This window comes from Dendropsophus ebraccatus, chromosome 5 (assembly GCF_027789765.1).
Source record: "Dendropsophus ebraccatus isolate aDenEbr1 chromosome 5, aDenEbr1.pat, whole genome shotgun sequence".
Classification (NCBI taxonomy): domain Eukaryota; kingdom Metazoa; phylum Chordata; class Amphibia; order Anura; family Hylidae; genus Dendropsophus; species Dendropsophus ebraccatus.
In genome coordinates this window covers 140,769,657-140,783,815 of record NC_091458.1, presented here as the reverse complement: position 1 = coordinate 140,783,815, position 14,159 = coordinate 140,769,657, and the positions used below count along the sequence as shown (strand labels likewise).

Sequence of the window (14,159 nt, the reverse complement as noted above, 5' to 3'; positions counted from 1 at the left end):
CGGGAGCCTGTCACCCCGACACGGGGGGTGACAGGTTCCCTTTAAGATGCTCGTCCTGTTCCAAAATATGCCAGTGTTTGTGGATAGTTTTGGCAATGACGCTATTGAGTGGTGAGTTTTGAAAAACGAAAGAAAACTTTTGGGGGCTAGTATCTAGCTTTATTTTAGGTTCTAACAACTTAGCTCTATTAATAGTACTGACCCTTCTCCTAGCTGCGTCTATAGTCTTCCTTGGGTATCCCCTAGCTTCGAGCCTTCTCTCCATGTCAGTGGCTTGTTTACTAAATGACGGCTCTGTACTATTTATGCGCTTAAGCCTGACTAGCTGCAGGGCCGTATTTACCACTAGGCACCCGTGGTCCGGTGCCTAGGGCAGCACTTTGCAGGGGGGCAGCACCAGGGAGAAGGGGGACAGAAAAAAACTTTTTTTTTGTTTTTATTTTTTTTTAGTTTCCCTCCTCCTGTTCAGACTTGCCAGTAAATCTGGTGTCTTTTCCAGGGGGGTGGGGGGTATGGTGGTATTGGTCAGGTCAGGTATCGCCAATAGGTGCATGTAGATGGGGCGTCTCCAGGTTTAGTGCCTAGGGCAGCAGCAGCTGGTAATACAGCCCTGACTAGCTGGCTGAAGAGGATGGAATCTTTTACCTTAGTAGGATGGGAACTGCTGTAATGAAGAATAGAGTTGCTGGCTGTCTCTTTTCTGAAAACTGAGGTATAAAAGATGATGTCTCTCACCTCTACTGGCACATCCAGAAATTCCATGGATTTACCCCCTACTTCGTGAGTGAAGTACATATTAACACCATTGACTTCATTGAGGTATAGAACAAAATTGTCAAAACCAACTCTGTCTCCCTCCCACACAACGAAGACATCATCGACATAACGAAAGTATGCTCTGATGCCTCCGATGTGTGGGTTACGGATATTAAAAACAAAATCATTTTCCAATTTGGCCAAGAACAGATCTGCGTACGTGCAGGAGACCGGCGCCCTATTTAAGATGGTAGCAGAGGACACGTGCCGATCACTTAAGAGAATAGTACAACAGTAATAAATGCAGAAATCACAGTGATCTCACCCAAAGGGTGTGATAGGAAAAGAAATGGCAGGAAGTCATCAAGATTTACATGTATGGCATTTATTTGATGTTATGTACATGTATTAGGAATAGGCCGAGTCCACGGCTGCTGTCCAGGTCTTATCCGCAGCATAGCCAGGACCTCTTCCTGCGTATCTTTAGATTTTTCTCTTCTTTTATTTTAATCCTCTCTCTCCTCCTGTTTAACCACAGCCTGACTTCCTTGCTTTTTTCTTCTCTCTCTCTCTTTATTTGACTCCTGGTCCTGGTCTTCTCTTTTCTTATTTTTAACCAGGAGCGGAATCTCCAGAATCGTTTTTTTTTTAATATCTCTCTCTTTTTCTCCTGCAAGGTTATAGGCACAGGGTCCCGAATGCGTCCTTGGGCATCCACAACGTTACTTTTTTTAGTGATGTTCTTGATGTGGCTTACAGTCTGCTCTGTGGTCTTTTTCAGTACTGTAAGGATACCTATATGTTGTTGAGGGATTTCTTCCTTATGAATGATCTCCTCTTCCGGCTTGTCCTCTGATATCACAATCTCTGGAACATCTGCAATGTAAAAGGGAAGACATGAGAATCCGCATGTGTTATGAGAAGCTATACCTGCTGCTCCATAGACAGAATACAGGCCGCCATAAACAGCACCCAGTATTCTACTAACAGATTGAAAGGGTGAAAGTATAAAAAATAACAGTGAATGAGGTAAATGACAGCGATACAACTCTCTATAATACAAGTGTACGGCCACCATTTAGAATCTAGATCTTAGACCCCCCTCCCCCTTTATGGTATAGTAATTATTACCTGGTATAAGGACAACCACTTCTTCTAAATCAGCACTTTCTGGCTGCTGGCGGTGACGTCTGCGCCGACACCAATATATCACGCTGTTAAACAAAGTAAAATCCTTATATAAACTTATATAGATATCACAATTCATTTACCTATTCATATATCACCCTCCCCCTATTATCTGTATATAGCCTGGGAATGGTTGCAATAGTTGCTGCGTCCCCTATAGTTCTTATAGTAAACTACATGTCAGCTCTATATTATATCTATATTACACTGGAATTGCCAGAATTCCTACATCTTTCCTTTCTCATCCCCCTCAAGGCTTCATGTCTCGCTTTGTAGAAGAGATCCCATAACCCCAGAACCCCCTATAACTATCAAAACACATAATGAGCAGGAACTTACCAGAAAATGGTGACAGCAACGGCCACAATCACCCCTATAACTCCACCAATGAGACCTCCGCCTGGTAATAAATAAGGACAGGTATTATTATATGTTATTTATTACTATTAGGAACATATATATTTGTATATAATGAACGTCATTGTGATAGTAACTACTCACTGTTATGGCCTCCGTTATAGTTGATGGGAATCTCCATCCCCGCATCCCCGATCACTGTCAAGAAAGGAAAATACCGACATTAAATACATTTCCCAGCTACAGAAATACAATGTCCATTTAGTTCCTTCAATATGAAGCCATTACCTGATGACTCCGTCATCTCTTGCCCGAAGTACAAACTGCACATGGATAAAATCACCAGAACTCTCTGTAGCTCCATCCTCTCTGACTGGCTGCAAACTACAGAGTGACACCAGTACATCCTGGGCGCATAGAAGCTGTCACATAGCGTCTATGATGACATCACAATGCTTTCCTTAACATAGCATTGTGATGTCATCAGTCACCTGATCTGTACTGTGAAGTTGTGTACATGTTGTTGTCATAGTAACATGGAGATAAGGATGAGCAATGTATGTAGGAAGGAGATTGTTATCTACAGAGCAGTATGATGGATTTTTTTATAGCCTTTTTTTTAAAGTACTAAATGCACCATATATAATGTTACTAACACTGCAACATAACATCAGTCATATTGGGGACATGTTCTCTGTTGGACCAATTGTAGTTCATAATGACAAAAAAAAAAAGGACACAATATACATAGGTTCCATGTTATGCTGCTAAAATAGAGTTGTGTAATGGATTATATTTCCTGCACAGCATGTGAATACAGGCATACTGGTGTAATAAGACACTACAAGTCCCAGCCTTTCCTAGATATAAATGAATATACACTGCACCAGTAATATACAACAAGCCTGGACACAGGTGACAGGTTACAGTTGTTTCCCAGTATTGTTCTTGTTGATGGACTCTTCATTTCCTATTAGCAGCTGCACCTGACATTGTAGCTTATACCACTGAAGTGAGAGGAGCTGCAATACCAGGTACAGCCACTACCATTGTATGGCACTGTGCCTGGGAGAAGAAGAAGAAAAAATTCCAGCTGTCCATTTAATAAATGCATTATGGAAATACTACAAGTCCCAGAATAGCCTACATGAGGAAGTACTACAGTCCTCTAAATAAATACAATGTGTAACATTCAGCTACTAAAATCCCAACATAGTCAACAAGTAAATTACAGCGCAGTGCAGAACAGAGGTACTACAGGTGCAATGCTGGTCTATCTATCTATCTATCTATCTATCTATCTATCTATCTCCTATCTATCTATCTATCTATCTATCTATCTCCTATCTATCTTTCTATCTATCTATCTATCTATCTATCTATCTATCTATCTATCTATCTATCTATCTCCTATCTATCTATCTGTCTATTAGGGATGAGCGAACCGAACCGTAACGAATCAGATTCGTTACGAACTTTGCAAAAAGTTCGTAACGAATCTGGTTAAAATAACAATAACAAATAAAATCAAAGACATCTTTAAAAAGTGATGCAAACACCTCTGGAATGCATCTGGGAAAGCAGGGAAACAGTATTAGAGGAATCGGCATTACGGGGTTAGCGATCCTATGCAGTAATGCCGATGCCTCTAATGGTTAATATATTTAATTAATAGAACATATTTTCATTGTAATAAAGTCACTTTCGTTGTTCAATAATTTAATTAAAACGATTCCATCATTGTGCAATTAAATATACTGTAAAAATAAATATATATATAAATATATATTTATATATATTTATTTTTACAGTATATTTAATTGCACAAGTATGGATTCGTTTAAATTAAATTATTGAACAACAAAATTAATTTTATTACAACGAAAATGTGTTTTATTAATTAAATATTAATTATTACAGGAAGCTCTATTAAGCCGTTAATTCATATACCCGGTAATAGAGCAAAATGTAATAATCAATACTTTACTTTAATTAAAACATCAAATGTTTCTTCTAATTATGTTATCACAATAGCATTATTAGAAGAAAAATTTTGAATCATATGTGCGCTCAGCTGATCAGCTGATCGGCTGAGCGCACATATAATTAGCGGGTCCGCAGCACAGTGACTTCATTGTGCTGCGGACCAGCGAAGAGGACAAATGGGGACATCGGATGGTGAGTAAAAAACTCTCCCCACCCCCTGCCCAGCACTGCACCCATCCCAGCAAGGAAGGGGGGTCACTTAGCCCCTTCCTTGCTGGTATGGGTGTATTCAGACATCGGTCTGGCCCCCAAGGGGTTAAGGGGGATGCAATGCATCCTCCCTTAACCCCTTGGGTGCCACACTGTAGGCAGAGATCTGTAAAGATGCTGCATACTGTAAGGTGCACAACACCGCTCACAATGATGGGTGTTGTGCTCCTGTTTGTGTGTTTTTTGTGTGTTTCTCCCTTTTTGTTTTTCAGATGTCGGTATCCAGTGGATTACGTCGTATTCGGTGGACTACGACGATGACCAGCGGTTGTTTGGATTTTTTAAGATAAAATGGTCAATGAGGGGTGTGGGGGTGTTTTTATTTGAATTAAAAAAAAGTTAGTAGTGGAGGCCGGGGCCTAGTGTTAGCCGGTATAAAATGGCTAACACTAACCGCCCCATTATTACCCCAGTACCCAATGCCACCAGGGGTACTGGGAAGAGCCGGGTGCCATTGGTCCCGGAGCGTCAAAATTGGCGCTCCTGGACCGGGCGGCAGCAGGCTGGTAAGATTTAGGCTGGGGAGGGCCTAAACCAATGGCTCTTCCCACCCTGGTGTTACCAGGCTGCTGTCGCTTGGTTTTTAACCCGGCTGGTTATGAAAATAGGGGGAACCCTACGCTTTTTTATTTTTAAATTATTTATTTATTTTTAAAAAAACGGGTAGGGTCCCCCCTATTTTCATAACCAGCCGGGTTAAAAACCAAGCGACAGCAGCCTGGTAACCCCAGGGTGGGAAGAGCCATTGGTTTAGGACCTCCACAGCCTAAATCTTACCAGCCTACTGCCGCCCCAGTCCAGGAGCGCCAATTTTGACGCTCCGGGACCACTGGCACCCGGCTCTTCCCAGTACCCCTGGTGGCATTGGGTACTGAGGTAATAATGGGGGGTTAGTGTTAGCCATTTTATACCGGCTAACACTAAGCCCCGACTTAGTAATGGATTCCGTCTATTAGACGGCTTCTACTACTAAGTCTATAAAGTAAAGAAATAAAGACAAGACACAAGTGAAAAAAATTTTTTATTCAAATAAAAACACCCCCACACCCCTCATTGACCATTTTATTTAAAAAAAAAATCCAAACAACCGCTGGTCATCGACGTAGTCCATCGAATCCGACGTAATCCACAGGATACCGATATCTGAAAAACAAAAAAGGAGAAACACACAAAAAACACACAAACAGGAGCACAACACCCATCATTGTGAGCGGTGTTGTGCACCTTATAGTATGCAGCATCTTTACAGATCGCTGCTTACAGTCTGGCCTCCAAGGGGTTAACGGAGGATGCATTGCATCCCCCTTAACCCCTTGGGGGCCAGACTGATGTCAGACTGCACCCATCCCAGCAAGGAAGGAGTTAAGTGACCCCCCCTTCCTTGCTGGGATGGGTGCAGTGCTCGGAAGAGGGGGTGGGGAGAGTGTGTGTGTGTGTATGTGTCTATATATATATATATATATATATATGTGTGTGTACATATATATATATATATATATATATATATATACACACACACAGACACACAGATTTATATGTGTGTGTTTATGTGTATATAGGTGCACTGCGCTGTAATTTACTTGTTGACTATGTTGGGATTTTAGTAGCTGAATGTTATTGTATTTATTTACAGGATATCCTGGGACTTGTATTACTTCCTCATGTAGCCTTGGGCTTGTGGTATATTACTTGTGCAGTGTATATTCTTTTATTTTTAGAGCGCATGCAACGATCCTGGCACTGTCAGATTAGCGTACAGTGTTCCTGGCACTGTCAGTGGTGTGCGTCCCCCAGCACGTGCACTATGATAAGTGATAAATTGCTATGACATTGTTAAACCCCAATGGTAACCATTATTTTCCCCAAGCAGTAGGTAATCCCATAACTGTGCCTTATGCAGTAGCCAACCCCTCCAATAGTGTCCCACATAGTAACCAGCCCTCCCCAATAGCCTCCTATGTAGAAGCCAGCCCTCCCCATGTCTCGTATATAGTAGCCAGCCCTCCCCAATAGCCTCTTATGGAATAGCCAGCCCTCCCCCATAGCCTCTTATGCAGTAGCCAGCCCTCCGCCATAGCTTCCTCTATAGTAGACAGCCCTCCACATAGCCTCTTATGTAGTAGCCAGCCCTCCCCCATAGCCTCTTATATAGTAGCCAGCCCTCCCCCATAGCCTCTTATATAGTAGCCAGCCCTCCCCTGTAGTCTCATATAGTAACCAGCCCGTTTCCATAGTCTCTTACAGAGGAGCCAGCTCTCCCCCATAGTCTCTTATAAAGTAGCCATCACTCATCAATAACCTCTCATGTAGTAGCCAATCCTCCCCAAGTCTCTTATAGTAGCCAGCCCTCCCCTATAGTATCGTATATAGTAGCCAGCCTTTTCCCATAGACTCACCCTTCCTGCGGTCCCAGCTGGCGCCGGACACGCGCAACGACGTCACTGCGTTTCCGGCGCTGGACGCGCGAGACGTCACCGAGTTTCCGGCATCTTGACACTTCTTACATACTGCTAAGTCGCAGGCTAAAAACTGCCTACGGCCTACAAGATTAGGGAGGTCTGAGCGACCGTTCGGACCTCCCATATTATAATCTGCGATGTCTACTGGCCAGGATTAATATAATGCGAGAATAGTGCGGCGGGCCAAAGATAATGGCACCGCGGGCCGGATTTGGACATGTCTGCTAAAGACAAATAAAACACAGTTACAGGATTATGGGATCTCTACTACAAAGCCGTACATGAAGCCTTGAGGGGGATGGGAAAGGAAAGATTTAGGATGTTTGGCCATTCCAGCCTAATATAAATACAATACAATAAATATCTTGCTCTATTTTCTGGGGAACAGAGCTGACGTGTAGTTTACTATTAGAACTATAGGGTGCGCAGCAACTATTGCAGCCAGGCCCAGGCTATATACAGATAGGGGGAGGGTGATATATGAATTGGTAAATCAATTGTGATAGCTATATAAGTTTATTTAGGGATTTTACTTTGTTTCACAGCGCTATATATTGGTGTCTGCGACGGTGTCACCACTAGCAGCCAGAAATGGCGAATATAGAAGAAGTGGTTGTCCATGTACCAGGTAATAATTACTATACCATAAGGGGGAGGGTGGTCAAAGTGCTAGATTCTGAATGGTGGCCATACACTTGTATTATAGAGAGTTGTATAGCTGTCATTTACCTTGTATACTGTTATTTTTGGAATTGGACAATGGAGGGTCCCTACTTTCACCCTTTTAATCTGTTAGTAGAATACTGGGTGCTGTTTATGGCGGTCTGTATTCTGTCGATGGAGCAGCAGGTATAGCTTCTCATAACACATGCAGATTCTGATGTCTTCCCTTTTACATTGCAGATGTTCCAGAGATGATTATTATACCAGAGAACAAACCAGATAAAGATACAGAGACCACGGACAAGGAGGAAATTCCTAAACACATTAACATCCTCACAGTCCTGAAAAGGACCGCAGAAAACTTTACTAAAAAAGGTAAAGTTGTTGATGCCCATGGAATGGTACGGGACCCTGTACCCATAACCTTAAAGGAAAAAAAGAAAGCGATACTAAGAAAGAAAGAGATTTCGCTTCTGGCTAAAAATGAGAAAAGAGAAGTCCAGGACCAGGAGTGAAATAAGACGAGAAAGGCGAGAAAAAAGCAAGGAAGTCAGTCTGTGGCTAAACAGGAGGAGAGAAGGGATCAGAATAAAACAGGAGAAAAGCCTAAAGATGCACAGGAAGAGGTCCTGGCTATGCTGCTGAGGAGACCGGGATACCAGCCATGGACTCAGCCTGTTCCTCATACATGTACAGTCATGCCCAAAAGTTTTGAGAATGACACAAATATCATATTTTCCCATGATCTGCTGCCCTCTGGTTTTTATATGTGTTTGTCAGATGTTTTTATCACATACAGAAATATAATTGCAATCATATTATGAGTAACAAAAGCTTATATTGACAGTTAGAATGAGTTAATGCAGCAAGTCAATATTTGCAGTGTTGACCCTTCTTCTTCAGGACCTCTGCAATTCTCCCTGGCATGCTCTCAATCAACTTCTGGACCAAATCCTAACTGATGGCAGTCCATTCTTACACAATCAATGCTTGCATTTTGTCAGAATTTGTTGGTTTTTGTTTGTCCACCCGTCTCTTGTTGAGTGACCGCCAGTTCTCAATGGGATTAAGATCTAGGGAGTTTCCAGGCCATGGACCCAAAATCTCTATGTTTTGTTCCCTGAGCCATTTAGTTATCACTAGTGATGAGCGAGCATGCTTGTCCGAGCTTGGTACTCGTTCGAGCATTAGGGTACTCGATGGTACTCGTTACTCGGACGAGCATCTTGCAAAGATTCAGATTCGAGTTCTATAAAACAGCTAAACAATTGTTTGTTTAGCTGTTTTAATAAAGTTAAAGCTCCCTGGGAAACAGGGAATCAGTAATTCAGGGGTAAACCGGGGTAGCAATCCTCTGCAATAATGCCGATCCCTGAATTGGTTAATATAATTAATTAATGAACCCCTTAGTGACCCATGAGGTATCTGATACGTCATGGTGCCGCGGGGGGTGTTCAGAGCGGGATCCCGCCGGGCAGTGCCTCTATTGGCCGGCGCGGGTCCCGTTGCCACGCCGGCTAATTAAGCCTTTAAGTGCAGCTGTTAAACCTGACAGCTGCACTTAGAGGCTTCAGACCTCACATCCCTGGTGTCTAGTGGGACAGATCTCCCCCCGCGATGCGATCGCAGGGGGGAGATCCGTTCTTCAGAATGACGCTGACCTCGGCTCGGTAATAGATTGCTATGGCGTGCAGCAGGCCATAGCAATCTATGACCTCCTATCTCATTGATCTTTGCTGTGTATATACACAGCATTGATCTCTATGAGAGATCAGTGCTGTTTATATACAAGTCCCCCAGGGGGGCTTCTAGTTACAGTAAAAATAAAAGTAAAAATGTTTTTTTATTATTAAAAATCCCCTCACCTATTAAAAGTCCAAATCACCCCCCTTTTCATAAATATAAATAAATAAACAAATAAAAAAACATGTTTGGTATCGCCCCGCGCGTAATCACCAGAACTATTAATTAATCACATTACTGATCTCGCACGGTAAACGGCGTCAGCGCAAAAAAATTCCAAAGTGCAAAATTGCACATTTTTGGTCGCATCAAATCCAGAAAAAATGTAATAAAAAGTGATCAAAAATTTGTATATGCGCAATCAAGGTACCGATAGAAAGAATGCATCATGGCGCAAAAAATTAAACCTCAAACAGCCCCATAGACCAAAGGATAAAAGTACTGTAAGCATGGGAATAGAGCGATTTTATGGAACATATATCTGTTAACACTGGTTTAAATTTTTTACAAGCCATCAGATAATATAAAAGTTATACATGTTACATATCGTTGTAATCGTAACGACTTGAGGAATATGCATAACCAGTCAGTTTTACCATAGGGCGAACGGCGTAAATGCAAAACTCCCCGAAATCAAAACAAATTCCTTTTTTTTTTTGTAATAATTAATACTTTACTTTAATTAAAACATCAAATGTTTCTTCTAATTATGTTATCACAATAGCATTATTAGAAGAAACATTTTGATTCATATGTGTGCTCAGCTGATTGGCTGAGCGCACATATAAAGAGCCGGTCCGCAGCACAGTGACTTCATTGTGCCGGGACAGGCGAAGAGAACACATCAAGACATCGGAGTGTGAGTATACAGCTCTCCTCACCCCCTCCCCTGCACTACACCCATCCCAGCAAGGAAGGGGGGTCACTTAACCCTTTCCTTGCTGGTATGGGTGCAGTCTGGCATCAGTCTGGCCCACAAGGGGTTATGTGGGGACCCTTACCTCACCCCCTGGGGGCCAGATTGTTCAGTATGGCACCCAAAGAGTTAAGGGGGATGCAATGCATCCTCCCTTAACCCCTTGGGTGCCAGACTGTAAGCAGCGATCTGTAAAGATGCTGCATACTGTAAGGTGCACAACACCGCTCACAATGATGGGTGTTGTGCTCCTGTTTGTGAATTTTTTTGTGTGTTTCTCCCTTTTTGTTTTTCAGATATCGGTATCCTGTATATTACGGCGGATTCGCTGGACTACATCAATGACCAGCGGTTGTTTGGAACTTTTTTTTTAATAAAATGGTCAATGAGGGGTGTGGGGTCTTGGTCTTAGTATACTGGATTTGGTCACTAACAATATGGTGGTGATGGTAGTAGTTATGATGTGGCGGTAATATTTCCTTCCTATATACTGGTATCATTGGTAATATTAGTCTCAGTATACAGGATTTGGTCAGTAACAGTATGGCGGTGTATGTATGGTGTGTGTATGTATATATTTATATATACCAATAGCATCACTTGGTCGTGAAAGGTGGGGGGGGGGGGGGCAAGTTGACCTCTCGCACCAGGGCCCAGGAGACATTAACTACGCCCCAGATAGAGGGTAAATACCAACTACCTACATGGCGGATTTTACCGGTAGGAATTACCTACTGGGGATGGCTACATGAGGAATACTACATATTGGGGGCCACAGAGATGTCTAAGTACTATGTGGATGCACAGAGGGGGGCTAACTATTATATGGGCACAGGGAAGGCCTAACTAATATGTGGAGACAAAGAGGGGCCTGACTACGATATGGGGGTGCAAAGAAGGCCTAACTACTATATAGATGCAATGTGGCAAAAGATGGCACTCTGCTGGTCTGGTGGTGCTCGTGGTTGGAATAATCACAGTAGAAACATGAATCCCGGAACACACCAAATAGTGAAATGCTTACTTTATTGGTGCAATACAAGCAGGTGGACGAGTTTCGGCTCAGTAGCCTTCATTAGTTCCAGCTTCACCAGCTGATGAAGGCTACTGAGCCAAAACGCATTCTTCTGCTTGTATTGCACCAATAAAGTAAGGAATTCTTTTAGTGTGTGCCGGGATTCATCTTTCTAACTATTATATAGAGGCACAGAGGGACCTGATAACTATATGCGGGCTTATCTACTTGAACTGGTGTATTGCAGATTACAGGGGTGCAGACTTACCACATACACCCCATACCCATGGTAACTCCCGCCCACCAAAAACTGACACTGACACCAATTAAATTGGAAAAATGGCCACAGCAGCCTCTTTATTAAGTAAACAAGGGAAATCAGCTCACCTCTTGGTGTATTGTTTGGAGTCTCCAGCGTGTGTGAGAGGGTGCACGGTTCCTGGCGGTGGCTGTCCGTCAAGTAAGTAAATGGTTGCAAAAAGGTGATAAGGATCCGGCTGAATACATATTTAAGTTGGACACAAGAAGCCCACTTGGCCTCAATTACAAGAATGATCTTTTGTATCACTATGTAAACTAACTAGCATGTTATCTCTTGATCATGGACATATTGCAAAATATTATTCATTATGATTTATTTATTAATTTTCAGAATATTCACATTTTCCCCATTTATTATTATTTATTTGTTTCTTAGAACATTCATAGTTCTTTACCATTGAGTAGCATGGTTTAATCGTTGTGTATACACTCCCACATTTTCACATATACATGTGTTTGTGGTCATGCATATATTTATCATTTACATATACACTTTAGATTTCACCATCAGATTATGCATTAACATGTAACCTGGGTGGGACACACTGATATTTATTATTCATCATTTATGACTTATCCATTTATTATTATTTATTATATATATATTTTTTTGTATATATAATTTTATACCCTCAAGCAGTCAGATTTCGCCAGCAGGCTACATACCTGTTTTCAGCCTTTGTTCACACGTGGACATGGCATAGTCATCAGGACAAATAAATATATACATTTTTATTTCATACATCTCCTTTACCCACTATCAAGGGTTGCACTTTTCAACATATGTTCAGAGCCATCATGGAGGCACGCCAAAAAATTGCCATTTAGACATGCTAACTAAATACAAGCACCAATTTTTTTTTTTTTTTTTTTCAATTCAATTATTAATTTGCCCTCATGATATTTATCCTTAGAGCGTAGTTCAGACTGTGCGGCTCGGTCGTTTCACATGCGATAGAGTTACACATTTTTGTATTCGTTTTATCTTTAAAATATACGACCTGGTCGCCAAACACGCTCCAACGTGGACAATGTGTTACCACACTCCACTTCTCTTTATTTGTATCACATGATCATAGCCGACCTATAAATTACAGCATCACGTCCAGTAAACTCATACATCCATTATACTTTGTAATGCGAACTGACCACTGAACTAACTCAACAGTGTCCAAGCGAGTACACCACTGATTGCACCTATTCACCCCACCTGCACACATGTGCATGGGGAAACATCTCATTGGCCATTACTTGTTTTTAAATCTCTAGTCACACACTGACCATTAGACTATGACTAAGCGCGCATGCGCGAAACGCGTCAGTCTTTCAGGCCACACAGCATGAGCTGCTCAGCTGTTTTTTAGATATGCTCTAATAAAAGTTTTTGAATTTTAAACCTCTTGGAGTGCCGGATCCTTATCACCTTTTTGCAACCATTTCTTTATTAAGTACACAAATGTCCTAGCCAGAACAATTAACGAAATCTTCCAATAATCCTAAACCTGCGCACTTATCTTATCATCTGTGTCCGTCCAGCGCCCCCGGCATGCCCCCAGCCCCCCCCCCCCCCCCCCCCCGGAGCTCTCGGATGAGGGCACCTCTCCCCCTCCCTCTTGACCTCGCTGGTGTCCTCGGCGCCACCCCCCTCCCTCTTCCTCCGGATCTCACCCCATGCCCCATCTCTTCAGCTGATGCTGGATCCCCAAGCAGGCACAGGGGGACGTCATCACGCCTGCTGGAGGATCCCTCTGGAGGATCTTCTAACAAGCAGAAGACGGGAGAACCGGCTCCATGCCAGTTATAGGTGAGTTTAATGGTTTGTTTGTTTTTTAATTTGAGGGGGATGCAGGGAGACACTATTACTATTTGGGAGTAGTGCAGGGGGATATAACTAATATATGGGGCAATACAGGGGGATATTATTGGTATATGGGGCATTGCAGGGGGACATTACTACTATATGGGGGCAATACAGGGGGATATTATTTGTATATGGGGCATTGCAGGGGGACATTACTTCTATATGGGGGCAATAGAGGGGGATATTACTTCTATATGGAGGCAATACAGGGGGATATTATTGGTATATGGGGACGATACAGGGGGATATTATTGGTATATGGGGATGATACAGGGGGATATTATTGGTATATGGGGCAATGCAGGGGGACATTGCTACTATATGGGGGCAATACAGGAGTATATTATTGGTATATGGGGGACAATGCAGGGTGATATTATTGGTATATGGGGCAATGCAGGGGACTTTACTACTATATGGGACAATGCAGGGGATATTACTACTATATGGGACAATGCAGGGGATATTACTACTATATGGGGCAATGCAGGGGGACACAATTACTATATGGAGACAATGCAGGGGGACATTATTACTATATGGGGACAATGCAGGGGGACATTACTACTATATGGGGACAATGCAGGGGGACACAATTACTATATGGTACAATGCAGGGAGACA

The 14,159-nt window shown here is 42.5% G+C and overlaps 1 protein-coding gene across 1 annotated transcript; it reads right to left on the bottom strand.

Moving 5' to 3' along the window:
- Positions 1–1,142: 1,142 nt before the first annotated feature.
- Positions 1,143–2,674, bottom strand: LOC138793866 (uncharacterized). The gene is made up of 5 exons (XM_069972582.1): positions 2,590–2,674; positions 2,446–2,499; positions 2,284–2,344; positions 1,888–1,970; positions 1,143–1,632 (listed from the first exon to the last, which is right to left on the bottom strand). Exons 1-5 carry the CDS (start codon positions 2,663–2,665, stop codon positions 1,202–1,204), a joined length of 705 nt encoding a protein of 234 aa, XP_069828683.1. The 5' UTR covers positions 2,666–2,674; the 3' UTR covers positions 1,143–1,201.
- Between the last annotated feature and the right edge of the window lie 11,485 nt (positions 2,675–14,159).

Coding starts and splice junctions, on each gene's coding strand:
- LOC138793866 (XM_069972582.1), bottom strand. CDS start 2,665: ATGGAGCTACAGAGAGTTCTGGTGATTTTATCCATGTGCAGTTTGTAC. Junction 2,345..2,445: donor CTATAACGGAGGCCATAACA/GTGAGTAGTTAC, acceptor ATTTATTACCAG/GCGGAGGTCTCATTGGTGGA. Junction 1,971..2,283: donor GTTGCTGTCACCATTTTCTG/GTAAGTTCCTGC, acceptor TTTGTTTAACAG/CGTGATATATTGGTGTCGGC.